The sequence below is a fragment of the Egretta garzetta genome, unplaced genomic scaffold (assembly GCF_000687185.1).
Source record: "Egretta garzetta isolate BGI_Z169 unplaced genomic scaffold, ASM68718v1 scaffold182, whole genome shotgun sequence".
Taxonomy (NCBI): Eukaryota; Metazoa; Chordata; class Aves; order Pelecaniformes; family Ardeidae; genus Egretta; species Egretta garzetta.
In genome coordinates, this window is record NW_009258767.1 from 249,024 (window position 1) to 263,578 (window position 14,555).

General features: G+C 43.4%; 1 protein-coding gene across 1 annotated transcript in view; it reads left to right on the forward strand.

Annotated features, from left to right (window-relative positions):
* The first annotated feature begins 4,603 nt into the window (after positions 1-4,603).
* Positions 4,604-14,555, forward strand: part of LOC104135673 (propionyl-CoA carboxylase alpha chain, mitochondrial) — a 252,781-nt gene continuing 242,829 nt past the window's right edge. Inside the window, exon 1 of the mRNA XM_035889044.1 lies at positions 4,604-4,774. Within this exon, the coding sequence (XP_035744937.1) occupies positions 4,604-4,774 (171 nt within the window). The remainder of the gene's footprint in view (positions 4,775-14,555) is intronic.

The following is a 14,555-nucleotide window of genomic DNA, read 5'->3' on the forward strand; positions in this document are numbered from 1 at the left end:
TTTTTTTTTTTTTTTCCTTTTTAGTGCTGTGATCATCCTCCAGAACTCATTGTTACAGGTGACTGTTAAGGCCATGAACTTAGCTGGGTTTAAAAAAAAAAATTAAAAAACTTTCAGGGGATTTAGAGAATCCCTTTATATTAGATGGAGTTGTCGGTGCCATACTTGAGGGAATAAACCAATAAGTAAGTGGCAAAGGAAAGTTATGACTCTTAAAGGAAGTTTTGCACTTACTTCTGAAAGGTGTATTTATTGGCAGTGAGATAAAATAGTAGAAGAGAATGACAGCTTCTGTAATTCAGTTGTGTGAAGTTTGTATTTTTTATGTTTTAGTTTTAATACCAGGTATAGCTTCATGCATCTATGGAACATGCCTAGTCTGTGGTGGAGCAAAGCTATACCATAGATCTTTGCTTTTCCAGTTAGAGGAAGTGCTTGTTCAGCTTTCTCAACCTGCAAATTGTAGAATGGTTTTGGTTTGGTTTGGTTGGGGGGTTTTAAAATAAATTTTCAGCTTTGGGAATGCTGCCGTTTTGAGGATGCGTCACCTTTGGAAAGCGCATTTCAGCAGTGCAGTGCTATCAAGTAGGTAAAGAAATGTTGAAGAAATGACTGGTGTTGGCTCAGTTGAGACAAATAACGGGGATTTTGTTTTCTGCTCATCGCTGGGTGTTGGTCTCATGAGCTATTCATAACTTTACCAAGCAGGCAAGCGGGGCAGTCGGCTGCGAGAGGGGTCGGGGGTCCCTGTCTCCCCACGGAGCAGCAGCATTGGGCTCAGCAGGTAGTTTCTCGCAGCAGACTGGTACCCAGGCAGCCCCGCTCGCTTGCTGAGGCCCGGGTGTTCACCAAGAGTGACGAGTACGTAGGGTTTAATTTGCACAAAGTTGCAGTGAAGATGAGGTTTGATCCGGTATCAGTCTGGTTTGTATTCCTGATGTATACAGTGCCCTGGACAAGGTAGCAGGGATGCGTTTTAAGAAGTACATGGTTATAGTCAGCTTGAATTTGGAAGCGAAAAGGAGGGGAGGGGAAAAAAAAATCTCAGCTGATATAATTGACTGTTAACGAGAAGGGGAGTTTTCTTGTTCAAATCAAGTATCTTTGCCAGAATTTTTTTTTTCTATGTAGCTGAAGTCTCTTTTGCTCTGTCTCAAAGTGCTTAGTTAAACAATAGCTATTTTATTTAGCAAAAGTGTGCTTCAGGAGATTGCCTTGTCCTGCCTTTTTTTTGGACAAAAGTTCCAAGTGCTTTTCAATATATGAATTGTGAAATATTGAGCTTTTCTGCAAGATCTCTTGAAAATCTATTTCAAGGTCCAGAGCAACAGCTATCCCGATCGATGTGTGCTCTTCTGAATACATTCCCATATAAAAAAAGGTAGAGAAATTAGAAAGTGACCAATAACTTAGATAGCAGTAGGTAAGGTAGAGCAATAAAAGTGAAGTTAATAAAATAAAACCCTGAAATGTACAAAATGTCATCCTACAGCCAGAATAAATTAGTTTCTGATTCCAACTCAGCTGGAAGAAAAAGTGTGTCCCTTAAGTGAGCTGGCGCATATGCAGTTTGTTTTGCTTTGCTTTGGTGTGAAATCTTATTGCCATTAGTAAAGCTGGGTATTGATCTTTTTTTTTTTTTTTTTTTTTACCCCCCCCCCCCCCTTTTTTTTTTTTTGGGAGGGGGGAGGGATAGATAGCATTCAGGAACCCTTCCACACGAACGCCCTTTAATTTTTGGTTTCCACGGCTTCCGTTTTCGAGGCTCTCCAAGGGCACCCACGCGGGAACACCCCACGCAGCCTGCTCAGCAGAGGCTCTGTGCAGTCCCAGCCCACCGCCCCAGCTCCCGCTTGCTGGCCCTACCCGCCCCACCCGTGTTAAAACACCCACGGAACCCCCCCCACCTGCTGAAACCACAAGTAAGATTAAAAACTGATGCTCTACTGCACAAAAGGTACCGTAAAATGTAATGGTGACCTGGTACTGGGAGAGTTACACAGAAAAACCGAAACATTTTCTTTGTCTGCACAGCGACAACGTTTTCTTTCCAGTGAAGGAAGCCACGAGCAGAAGAGGCAGGCGTTGAGGTGGAGGTGCGAAGGAAGAGCTTGAGGGTCAGTTTCTTGCTTCCCAAGCAAAACCAACCAGCCACCACTTCCAGCCAAAAGAAATCTCATATATTTTACTTGCCTTCCACGGACTTGTATATTTAGCACATCTTTTATTGTCCCACTGTGCTTCCAGAAAGTTACTATACCTTAGCCTGAAATCACAGGCTGCGGCATGAGATTTTGGCAACCTCCCTTCTGCTACAGCTGTTAAAGGAGATTTAGCCTCCAGCAGAATCCATCCATCCCATCACTTACGCCAGATATTAAGTGACTAAATCAGCTGTTGGGGTGGTTCCTTGTGCAGCCAAAATGATCAAGTCCCATGTGCAGTCCGCTAGCAAGATCACCGCCTAAGCCAGAACAACACCGACATACTGAAAACCCAGCCAATTACATTAAGCAATGATTACATCATACACAGCTCATATCAGTTTTGCAATTACCAAGGAACGGGCGAAGCGATGCGGGAGAATGAAACAGCAAAAATCCTGAGTTTAGCCCAAGTTATGGGCTTGAGCATGGAAATTAGTGGGTATCTGAATCTTTCATCCTAATTTCTGCAGGAGATGAAGCAATGGAAATCACATAGAGATTTTTGTCTTTGAAATATGTTCCTTTAATACCCCTCAAATAGTAATCCTTAAATGCATTACTTCTTGCCTTCTCAGGGTTTAAGTGGATTTAAAATAATTCCTGGACCTTGTGCAGTCCCTTTATGGATAAATACCTTTTCTCCTCTATACCTGCAGGTATTTTGCTAAACAAGTTTCATGGTGGGGTGCATTAGAAATACCCAGACGGGCAATGCCAAGATCTGTGGTACTATCAGGAGTTGCCAAAGAGATAATTGAGGTGTCAAGAGGCTGCGGTGGGGGAAAAATAGTGAGAACGGATGAACTTTAAGAGCAAACAGACCGTTTTAATTCAATACTCCAGAATGGGAAAGACAAATAGAGGCACCCCAGCAGAACTGTTTTCAAAGACTGGTTTCTATGAAATCTCAGTAGTGTTATGGGCATATCCCATTTGCCTGAGAATATTTACTTTTCTGTTGGTTATTTGAGAGTCTTTGATGTTTGCTCAGCTGACCCATCCTGATTTCTTGCCCTTTGCTGCCCGTAGGCACCTTTTGTCACTGCATGCCTACACGCTTTACATCCAGCCTCCGTACGGATTAGAGTTGTCTCTTGGGCAAGCCAGACAAAATGAAACCTCCAGGTTTATTTCAGCTGATTTGAACTGCTGCCGAGGCAAGGGCCACACTCCATATCTCGGGGACTGAGTTTAAAAAATCTCATGGGCATAGATCTAGTAAAGAACAGAACACTCAATTGCCATTTGTTTCCAGAAGGTATTTCTCCATTTTCTTAAGGCTGAATTTTATGAAGACTCACCCCATCAAAATTCTAGCCCCAGGCTGCGGTTTGGTTTTACACATGTCTGTGAGGCAGTTTTCCTTCTACAAAAAAAACAAACCCCAAAACCAAACCCAAACCCAAACCCAATGGTTTTAAATCTAGTATGATTGAATGCTGGATTGTGGCCCTTGAGAAAGGGGCTTGGAGTTTAGCAGAGAAGTAGACGATCAAATTTTTTTTTTTTCCTTTCAGGATATGTCTTAGTAAAATGGAAATGTTTCTGTAAAACAAGGACATTTGAGCTCTTTTAGGAATCTATATAAAATACTGAATTTTACAAGACTAATTCAGCTCTGTGCAAGATCGTCCTTTGAGGCATATCCTCATTCCTAGCATGCAAAAGAAAACTGGATTTTCAGCTTCTGTATCTATTGAATAAACAGGTGAGCAAACAAATACAAATCTTCACCCAGTTCCTCCAAACAGATGCCCGAACCACACCAAGTAGTGTGAGAAGTGGTGCTGCTTGCTAGCTTTTGAGGGCAGCCTTCAGTGTGGAAGCCAGGTACCAGCTGGGGATGAAGAGTGACCGGCTTTCTCTCTCCCAGGAGGTGGTTTCATCAGGTCAGGATTAAGGAAAGTGGGAGGGCAGGTTGGAGTATCTTGCAGGACTGTCAGCCCAACATCTTCCACGAACAGTAGAATCACACCCACACAACTATAAATAAGGAAAAATGTGTGCTAACTGCAGTGTATGAGCAGAAAACCCACTATGTGCCTCTAGAAAAAAAAAATCATCTGTCTATTTGGGAAAAATAAAAAGCATATGCTTGAAGCTGTTATCGTATAAACACATGCCTAGGACATGAACTTTTCCAGCATGCGAATAAATTGACTTGTCACTCAACATAGTTTCTATATACTCAAATTTAAAGTAATTAGAGGACAGCTGCTGGGCTCCATTCAGAAATATTTGTTTTATTTTTATAACACTCAGGATATTTTCTGTGTTTTTGGAGGTATAAGATTTCAGTTTGCTACAGTTAATGTAATAGAAAATTCTGTAGTCATTATTGACTGCAACTGCCAACACACAATTTGAGAATTACAGTCCAATGTGGAAAACTGGCGATGGATATCGAAAACAGTTTGTGCTCATACTTCGCCTTACAACCTATGGTTAGAGCCGAGTTGGTTTTCGAGGAGTTACAAGGGGACGCGCCAAGCCGGTTTCAGAGGAAAGCAAACGTCCACAGACCTAGCACTGTCGTCTGCAATCAGTGGCACAAGGAGAGCACATTGGTCAGAGAGTTTAGGCTGGTGTGGTCTGAGAGGAGTGGACAACTGGAAGTTAAAGGTTATGACAATAGACTGGGTAATGTGCAACAACATTTGATATATCTTCCTGCATCTGGAGTACTGTGTCCAGTTCTGGGCTCCCTAGTCCAAGAAGGATGAGGAACTCCTAGAGAGAGTCCAGAGGAGGGCAACAAAGATGATGAGGGGACTGGAGCATCTCCCCTATGAGGAAAGGCTGAGGGAGCTGGGCTTGTTCAGCCTGAAGAAGAGAACACTGAGAGGGGATCTCATAAATACTTAAAAATATCTCAAGGGTGGATGTCACGGGGATGGAGCCAGACTCTTCTCAGTGGTGCCCAGTGACAGGACAAGGGGCAATGGGCACAAACTGAAGCATAAGAGGTTTCAGTTGAATATGAGGAAGAACTTCTTCACTTTGAGGGTGACAGAGCACTGGAACAGGCTGCCCAGGGGGGTTGTGGAGTCTCCTTCTCTGGAGATATTCAAAACCTGCCTGGATGATGTCCTGTGCAACCTGCTCTAGGTGAGCCTGCTTTAGCAGTGGGGTTGGACTGGATGATCTCCTAAGGTCCCTTCCAACCTTTGCCATTCTGTGATTCTGTGATCAGCATGACTACTCATTTCTCATTAGGGACAGAATATTCTCATTACTAAATTGGCCTGCGTGATCCAAAAGTGCTCTTGCTCTCCCTGTGGGCTGAAACAAAGTGCTGCTCTGGGGAGGAGGAGGAGGATGATGATCATGGGGGTGACAAACTCCCAGCCCTCTTTGCTTGGGGCCCTTCGGTGCTGTGCCAAGCACAGGCTGGCGAGATCTGAAGCACAGCCCTGTCCCCGTGTCGGGCAGGGGCTCAGCCCTTCCATGCAAAATGGCTTGATGCTCTCTTTGCAGCTCTGCATCCACATGATCTGCTTCCCTTTTCTTTTCTGTAGAGATATGGGGGTTTACGACTGAAATTGTAGGGGACTCTAAAGAAATCTTGGCGCAAGAGGAACCTGCTGTTTTCCATCAGGAATGGCATCACTTGGTCATGGGGCTTAAAAGGGACCCGAGCGTCTGTGCTTCCACTGACATTGGGACTCCACGGCATTTTCTATGACACCAAGGACACCACTAGATGCTTTTGCCCCTGCCTAAATTTTACCTGGAACTGTAATGGAGAAATGTTTAACATTTTCTTGCCAAGGAGGTAGGGGCAGTGTGTGGCTGGTGTCCCAGCCAGTAGCCAGAGAAGAAAAAGCAGCAGCAGCTGGTACCTTTCCTGTCCCCTCCCCAGGGACCTCTTGGGTGCCCTAGTCTGAGTGTCCCCTAACTAGCAGGATATAACGAGCAGAACTTATCTGGCAGCATCTCATTGCACTGAGTGATCTCTCAGGAATGCAGGTGTTCGGTCACTTAAAAGCTGGAGACTGTTTGTAGCGAAATAACACAGTCCCACCAACCTCTCTGATGGCAGCAGACAATCCCTACAGAGCTACTGGACCTGTGGAGCTGGGTGAAGTCTCCCCCTCCCAAAGATACAATTAACCTCAAAGGTATCAATTCTTTGGGCATCTGTTAGAGCATTTTTGTCTTCCAACATTTACAAGGATTTCCAGTATTTCCTTTCTGGTGTCTTAAATTTGACTGTCTCTAAGATAAGCAAAATCAATTTTAATTTATAGATATTTATTTTAAAAACTATGAAATGCTGCCATCCTACTGAACCAGCTATAGCTGCACTTGCGTTTACGAGCAGAGAGCAGAAGCAGCACGGATGAAGTGCACGGATTGCCTTTCTTTCTGCACTACAGATAATCCAGATGCCGGATTTCTGCAGAACAATATGAAATTATCAACCTTTGACAGAACTGACACATAATATCACCCCAGTACGAAGCCCAGGGCCTCATGGCTGTACAACACTTTCCCACAGGAGATGGGACGCATGAACGGTAGAGCAGCTTACCCTGCTTTATTGAAGCAATATTTCAGTTTTAAGGTTTGTAGCCTCAATCCTGTAGCCTCTGTATTTCACAGGCTTTTGGGAACACTGATGAGAAAACACACATTGCTGTGAATCATAAGGCAATGCACACACAAGCCGGCTCATGCCTTAAATCTGACATGTATGGTATATGCTTAGCTTGTTCATACACAGGTTACACAGTAAACACAGCGGCAAATGATTACTGATGTCTGTTATACTTAAGGCTGCCAAATATTTTCAATTTAATCATCTTCTTTCCTGTTTTCATGTGATCAATTTTCTTAAAAAAATATTCTGTGGCTTCGAATTTCCTCTCTGTGGTTTTTGCCCCTAAATTATTTTCCTAAGTCTTTTTTTACAATGTTCTTTCATCCACTTTTGAAGTGGTGATGGTTAAAAAAGAAAAAAAAAAGAAAAAAAAAAAGTTTTCCACATAGACTAAACCTCCCAAACTATGTGAATCACAGCAAAGTTAACAAGGACATAACCTGCATCGAAGGCTGGAGTCCTCCAGTCACATTTTGATTAATTTTCACGAGTTTTGTCTGTTTTGTTGAGTAGGAACCTTTCATTTTGGGAAAGAAATTTAAGAGATTTGACTGGAAAGGCAGATACTTAGCATTGGTTGTCCTCAGTCCGAAGCCTCCAGATATATTATGCTCATTAAGTGTCCCATTCCTCTGTCTGCATTTTTGTTTCTAAGAAGCAGAGCTTGTACCCTCTTTAGGATGAATAACTTGGAAAGAAGGAATTTACAAGCTCCACAAGTTTATTGGTTCCAGATTTCTTTCCTTTCTTTTTTTTTCCCCTCCACACATAATTTGAGATGCCTTTTCCTTAAAAGTTTAGATAAATATGTTGAAAACATTAATGCATCATAAAGGTCAAAAGATTAAGCATTTGAAAGTCAGCCAGCTTCAAGAATTATTACAGTGAGATTTGCATGATCTATATCCATCTCAAAAGACATAGCATCAAGGACAGCTACAAACTTGCTCCAGCATTTCAATCTGGTTTCTGAGCTGCCTAAAGAGTTTGTATCATGTTTAGTTCTTTGCTCAGACATAAACTAGAGAGAGAAGATTTTACCATGTTATCCAAAATTAACATGAAACTCCCCTGATCTGGGTAGAAAAGGCATGCATAAAATTGAATTAACAGCACTGTTACTGTAAGCCTGGTATTTTCAGGTATGTTGTCAGGCATCTAGAGACTGGGCTTAGACAAAAAAAATCTATTACTTGTCACAGTGGCATAAACAATTTCCGGAAAATAAATAGATTGCTCCATACATAGCAAACTAGCTTCAGGGAAGAACAACCAGTGATGGTACCTTGTAACAACAGCTACTAGGTATGTATTTCCAGCTGAGTTTGATCCCTGTAGATCAGTTCTGTTAAGCTGAAACTACACACCAGTTCTACAGACCAGGATAGGCTGGGAGGGACTTCACCATCTCTTTTGAATTAGAAGGATGGCTATTCTTCCCCTCTTCTCAGTTTAGAGAGTTCCAGGACAGCAAAGCTGTGAGGAATTAATTAATTCTCCCTATTGCACTGCAGCTGGAGTTGGGCTGCAGTACAGCTGTTTAAAAGGGTGATTAAGCTCAATTTTCTCTCTAACCCTTATTTTCTAAGAAAATAAAGGTCAGGACAGATAAATGCTCAGTATGGTTGTGGGTAAAATCAAAACTAAGCTCAGCTTTGTTTGGGGGTGAATCTGGGAATTCAAATCACTCCATGATTTCTCACTCTTAAGCCAGGACTAAACCCTGACTCCACTGGGGTCCCTGAGAAAGCTCTGATGGAGACCAGCAATGGCAGTGGGAGCAAGCAGCAGACCGGCTGCTAAAATTGGAATGGGTGAAGAGTATTTCTTTCTACGACAGACATCACCTGGCAGTTATCATGACCAGCAACATGAGAGGTAGGTACTGGGATGTGGTGGTAGAAATCCTCCTCTCTCTGAAGAAACAGCTGGAACTGCTAATTTGCAACTAAGGAAAAAGCTATGGTTAAGACTATTTTCTTCAAACACACCACAGAAGTTGATATTACTGGACAAACTTGTCTCAGATCATCTGTAGGCACATCTGCCTGGGAAGTGGGTTGCTTTAACCAACTCTTAGATTAGAAATAACGTTCTGTCTTCTGCAGTCCCATTTGCTAAGACTCACCATCTTGAATGAGAAGAAGCCACTACAGCTTTTCAGTATGGGTTTTCATATTTGCCCACTACACAGCTGCAGTACTAAGGTATTTTTAAACCGCAGTTTTTCATCATTTCTAGTATTATCATTCAGATCTCCCAAGAACCGTCTAACACTTTTTCCATATCTAGTAGCAAAGCAACTGCAGGCCGGGGAACATCGCAGCATTTGGATGTGTATTCCCAGATATCGTTTGCATTACCTGTGAGAAAGGACCGACAAAGAGGCACTTGTCTCTTCCTCAACTCTGTTTATACCTGAATGAAATTACATTTCTTATTTGGCTGCATCTTTTTTTATTAACCACTTTTCCCCCTTCTCAACAATTAGAACAGGATAAAGGAAAAGGCAAAATTTCTTATGCAAAGCAAAAGCAGTGTAGCCTATGTAGGAAAAAGATGCATCTCTATACATAGCAGGTTTTAAAGAAAAGTTAATGTAATAAAATAATTTACAAAATAATAAATGAAGCACAATGCAGCTTGGAATATGTTACTGATACAGATCTCAACCATTCTCCCTTACAAATTTTATCAATGTCTTCATGGTACCTTAAAAATTATGAAACCCTTACAGTTGCATCTACAAAGTCTACTGCAAGGTGTAGTAAAGAAAAAAAAAAGGAGGCTATTAAAGAAAATTCACCCCTTGGGGAATCTTCTGAGGAGGCAGGAGCTCCTCTCCTTCCAAGAACCAGTGTCCTTGGGGATCACGCAGCACTCGGTGCCGAATGTTTTATGGTCACCACACCCCACCTGGCAATGGGTTTTGGACTGCAGTGTTGGTTGTGGGAGCAGGGTGAGCTGGCTGCTGGGTTTCTGAATGCAGCATGGTTCTGACAACCCTGGCGTGATCCAGAAAGGCACCTGGTTGCTTCCTGAGTAGGTTTCACAGGCAGATTAGGTGCCTGGTCACATAGGGGTGTTCCAAAAAAAAGGAGCGAAATGCTTAAAATTAAATGCTTAAATTCACAAGACAACCTACCAGGCCCGCGATATTGCTCAGCACAACTGGGTCAGAAATGCTGTGCTTTACCCCTCGCCCCTCATTAGGGCTTTGGCAGCCTGATTTGCTCTGAAAATTGAGAGTTTGAATTTGTTTCAAGAGGCAGTCTGAGTGATAAGGGAGCCATTTTAAGTGAGGTGGGCTGAGAGCTGTTGTAGGGCCAAGGGGTGCAGCACGGCTGTCCTGGGGAGCCTCGTGAGTGGAGAGGGGCTGAGTGGGGGCCACGTCCTCTGTCCCCGGGCCGAGCCTAGGGGGTAGGGCAGTCAGCCAGAAGAGGGAAGACACCTTGCCAAATATATAAATAAACCTGGGAAGCCAGAGCACAACTCGGTAACGCCCCAGTGCCTGCAAGCCTGCAGTTAAGGAGCTGAGACTGGATCTTTTAAGGCAAAGGACAGCCTATAGCCTGGTGTCCTATCCCTTTGACTATGTTTTTGTGTGGCACTACGTGCTCTTGTGTGCAACAAGCGTGTTCAAGGGTCGGCTCGCACACTAGTGACATCAGGAGAAGAACACATGTTTTGCAGTTAGGGTTTTTTACATGACTTCTTAGATTAAGGCACAATAATCATGTCCAGGTCCTATGCTGAAATGCTTTTCTGAACCTCACCTGGATGCATGTATGGTTATAGTGTATATATGTATACATACATGTTTGGAGACATAATAAATCACGAGCCTGTCTTGGGCAAGAGGCTGTAAGCTCTGGTGTAGCATCTGCGTCCCCTTCTCACCCATTAAAGATGATGTTGCAGTTTGGGTGCTACTCCGGGCCATGGTTCCCTCTGCAGGGAAACAGGAATCAGCTTATGGTACTTTTTCAACTGGATAGGGACTATAGCCAAGCCGTAGGCTGAAATCATCACCCTAGATCGCCGAGGTGCTTGGGCCATCCCTTGCAGAAGACATCCTCCAGCCATCCTGACCACCTTGCACAGGGATCCAGATGAAGAACAATTCTTTACTGAAACCACATACTCATGCCATTTTTATCCTCAGTGTAACGGTGCAGTAAATAATTCCGGTTTTGCCTTATTATATAGCATATCTGACAAGCAGAGGCCAACGTACACTGTAGGAAGCAGAGCCAAGAGAGAGTATTCAGCCTCCATACTGAGAGTCTCTTTGATTCAGCAAACTTCCCTTCTTTAATTTAACATGGTGTTAAATACAGAACCTACTCAGCTAAGAACCTGGTGCATAAACACCCAAGCAGAGGTAAGCAGTAGCTTGTAGCTACTCAGAAAAGCCTTGTCATAGATGTAGCGTAATTTATGGGAGGGCAAAATACAACTGTAACACACTCAAATAAAATATTAATTTTGGAGTTGGGGAGGGATATTATTTCTTTTTTTTTAAAGTAATATGGATAAATGGCAATATTCCCTATCTACCTCTTATAGATGGATGGATCTAACCAAAAATCATTTCCAGAAAGGTTGAAAATCCTCCTACTTTTAACTCCAATGAGTCAGTAGCTGTGGTCTTCAGACCTTAGCCAGGTGCATACTGAAAGGCAACCAAATGTTTGCATTTAAGACATATTTCCAAATATGCCAGCTTTAGCATCTCTTCCTGTAATGACACTGTGTCACGAAGAGCAAAGAATATGCACCTGAGGAAAAAAGAGAAATGACTGAAATGGCAATGAACAGATTTATCTGTGGCAAGAGGGTGATATATTTCTGAATATCTGTCCCAGAAAAGAGGTGGAGGCAAAGCCATAAAAATGGCAATACAATACTCTGTCATCAACAGGAAACTACTTTCTCGCTAACTGTGAGAAAGTTTGCAAAAGCTATTAAGAGATCAAATGTGGAAAGTACTAAGAAAAACACAGTGCAAGCATATTTTATGGTACAAAGACCTTATTGCCATAATGTTCTAAAAAATTATAAAGGTCTGAAAAGAAGAAATGGGTTAGATACATTAACTTAGGTCTTCAACAAGTTTTTAAATAAATTCAGAGGCTTATGCAGGCTACGAAAAGTCTGGAAAACAATAGTAGTAGGTGTATTGGGGAAAAAAAAAAAGCCATAATTTTCTGCAGTAATACAGTATTGGCCTGTGCCATGTTCTGACACTGTTTCACATGGGCCACACTCACTGAAGTTAATGGGAATTTTGGTGGATTCATGGAAGGATGGGGCCCAGATTAGATCTATAGGGACACTTACAAAGAGGAAAAGGTCATTTGTAAAGGAATCAGAGTTGAGACACATTTAATCCTCTGTGTAAGCACCGTGAAGTTAGCTTGTGTAACAACATTCAAGTCGAGGAGGAGCAGAAATAGTGGGCAAGCTTGCTGACAAGAGTAAGATGTTAGCAGCGAGTGACACAGAGAAGCGTGGAAAACGCTGCATGGTAGGTTTTTAAACTGACATCTGCTGAACAGTAACGTCATACATAAAAGTCATGATCTAGTCCTGTGAGATGTTACGAAGAGATGTGACCCCTCACTCGTTTTCCACGTGAGTCGGTGGTCAGAGCGCTCAGTGTTTCGGAGAAGCACTGGGCACCCCACATGGCTGCACCCTGAGCACCCGCTCTGCTGCGGGGCAGGTAACGCAGCGCTGCCCTACAGCCCCAAACCCCTCAACGTGGCCCTCAGGAGGCATGGCCATGCCCCATGCAGGTGGGATCCATGGCAGCCTGCTCTTTCTCAACACAGAGGGAGAACAACAGCTCACTCTTCTGCACAAGCTACAACTGTCAAGGCTTAGCAGGTCAGCCAAATCTCAACTGACCTCCCTGGACGACTCGCAGATACTTTTCAATAAAGAACTATTCTGTCAAATGTTATCCTCTTAACTCCCAGCCCTTTTGTCCATAGGATAATAGGAGATAGGAGAAAAACATCTTGCAATTTTTTTTAAGTTAAAAAAAAAAGTATTTTTCACTGTCTTGAGCCTCATGTCTTGATTAAAATCCAATAAAAATTGCCTCTGAGCAGACTGCAAGAAAACAGCTATTTGAGTGGAATAGACCAGGAATGGACTGGAAGACGGCAATAACATGAGCTATAGCTCTGCTACATCAGCTGTAATAACTCATTATTGAAGTTCGGTCTTTGAAAACATATTTTCTTGTCCACTGTAGTGGACAAGTGTTTAGTGAAGACTGGAGACACAATACTAGTCCTTAAGTAATGCAAATAAGAACAGCTGAGGAAATAAAACGTCTGGGTTTAGAGAAGAGTACAGAGAACTTAATGTTCTTAAAAAAATGCCAAATTGGTCTCAGTCAGCTTCTCAGGAAGAAGCCCTCAAGCCATCAGAATCCACGCAAAATTTAGGATTCGTGAACAGAAGCTACGAGGGATGCAATCGTTGGCCCTTCACAGAATCACAGAATCACAGAATCGCAAGGGTTGGAAGGGACCTCGGGAGATCATCTAGTCCTTGTGAGGGTTTGGTTCCCAGGTTATGACCACCATGGTTTCAGAGATAATGAAACACCTATATCACACCAGTAGATGAAACTAGAAGAACAGGGTGAGAAAGAGTGGAAAAGAAAACAGACATCAAAAGAAACTGCAGTTCATATGGTAGAAAACTACTTGGACATGTAGGAACCGTCTGTATAGTCACGTCTGTGAACATAATCACGGTGGTGAAAAGCACAAATTTGACTTTTTTTTTTTTCCAAACTCCCAATCAGAAGGTACTGTGCCCAGTTTGTGTAGGAAACTGCAGTTGTTTTGCATTGGTTATGTTCAGGTGAGACCGATGGTTGCCATCCCTGCTCCTCATTTAGGGTTGTGTGAAAACCAGGGGTTTTGTGGGGTGCAGCAGAAGCAGAGGTGCCCCATGAAGGGAACGGGGAATGGGGTGCTGCAGGGACCCTAGGGCTGTCCATGACCCCTGATGGTGCTGTCCCATGGGCACCGAAAGCCCCTGATACTTTTGGGAAGCAGTGAGCCCAGGAGCCAAGCTCCCACTGTGCTCAGCCCAGCCCTGGCCAGAGACAGCACAGAGATGGGGCCAGGATGGGGCACGGCTGAGCCAAAACAGGATCCAGTGCCCTGGGTGGGGGTGGCGTGCATGGAGGTCCCAGGTGCCCTCAAGGACCTGACACAGAAGTCAGAAGTCAAACCAGCAGCATTAGTCTGCTCAGGAATTTGAAGCATTTGGGGTAAAGGCACTTTTGGGGGCAGTAAACTGAGCAGAAACGTGCCATGCTGTCATCTTCTCCACTCAAGCACTTGCTAGCACAGCCCAGAAGAGGAGCAGAAAGGGCAGCGATAGGTGGCTGAGAGCAAGGAAAGTGCCCGTAGTCCTTTGATTTCCCATGTGATTAGGAAAGCAAGGTCTCTTACATCATCTCTAAATAATGAAGACACCATGGCATCGCTGAGATAACAGAGGCCAATATTCCTCACCAGCACTGCAATGCAGGCAAGCTCCAGTTTTTGGCTTGTTGCTCCGGTTCCCAGTCAGGGGACAGTCCACTGCAGCTGTGCAACCCAACACCCAATTCTGTGTGCAGATCTTCACTTTCCACTTTGGAAAACTCAGTCCAGATTTCCTTTCACTCTGGGACTTCATGAGCTGTGGCCATGTTTTCAAATACCAAACAC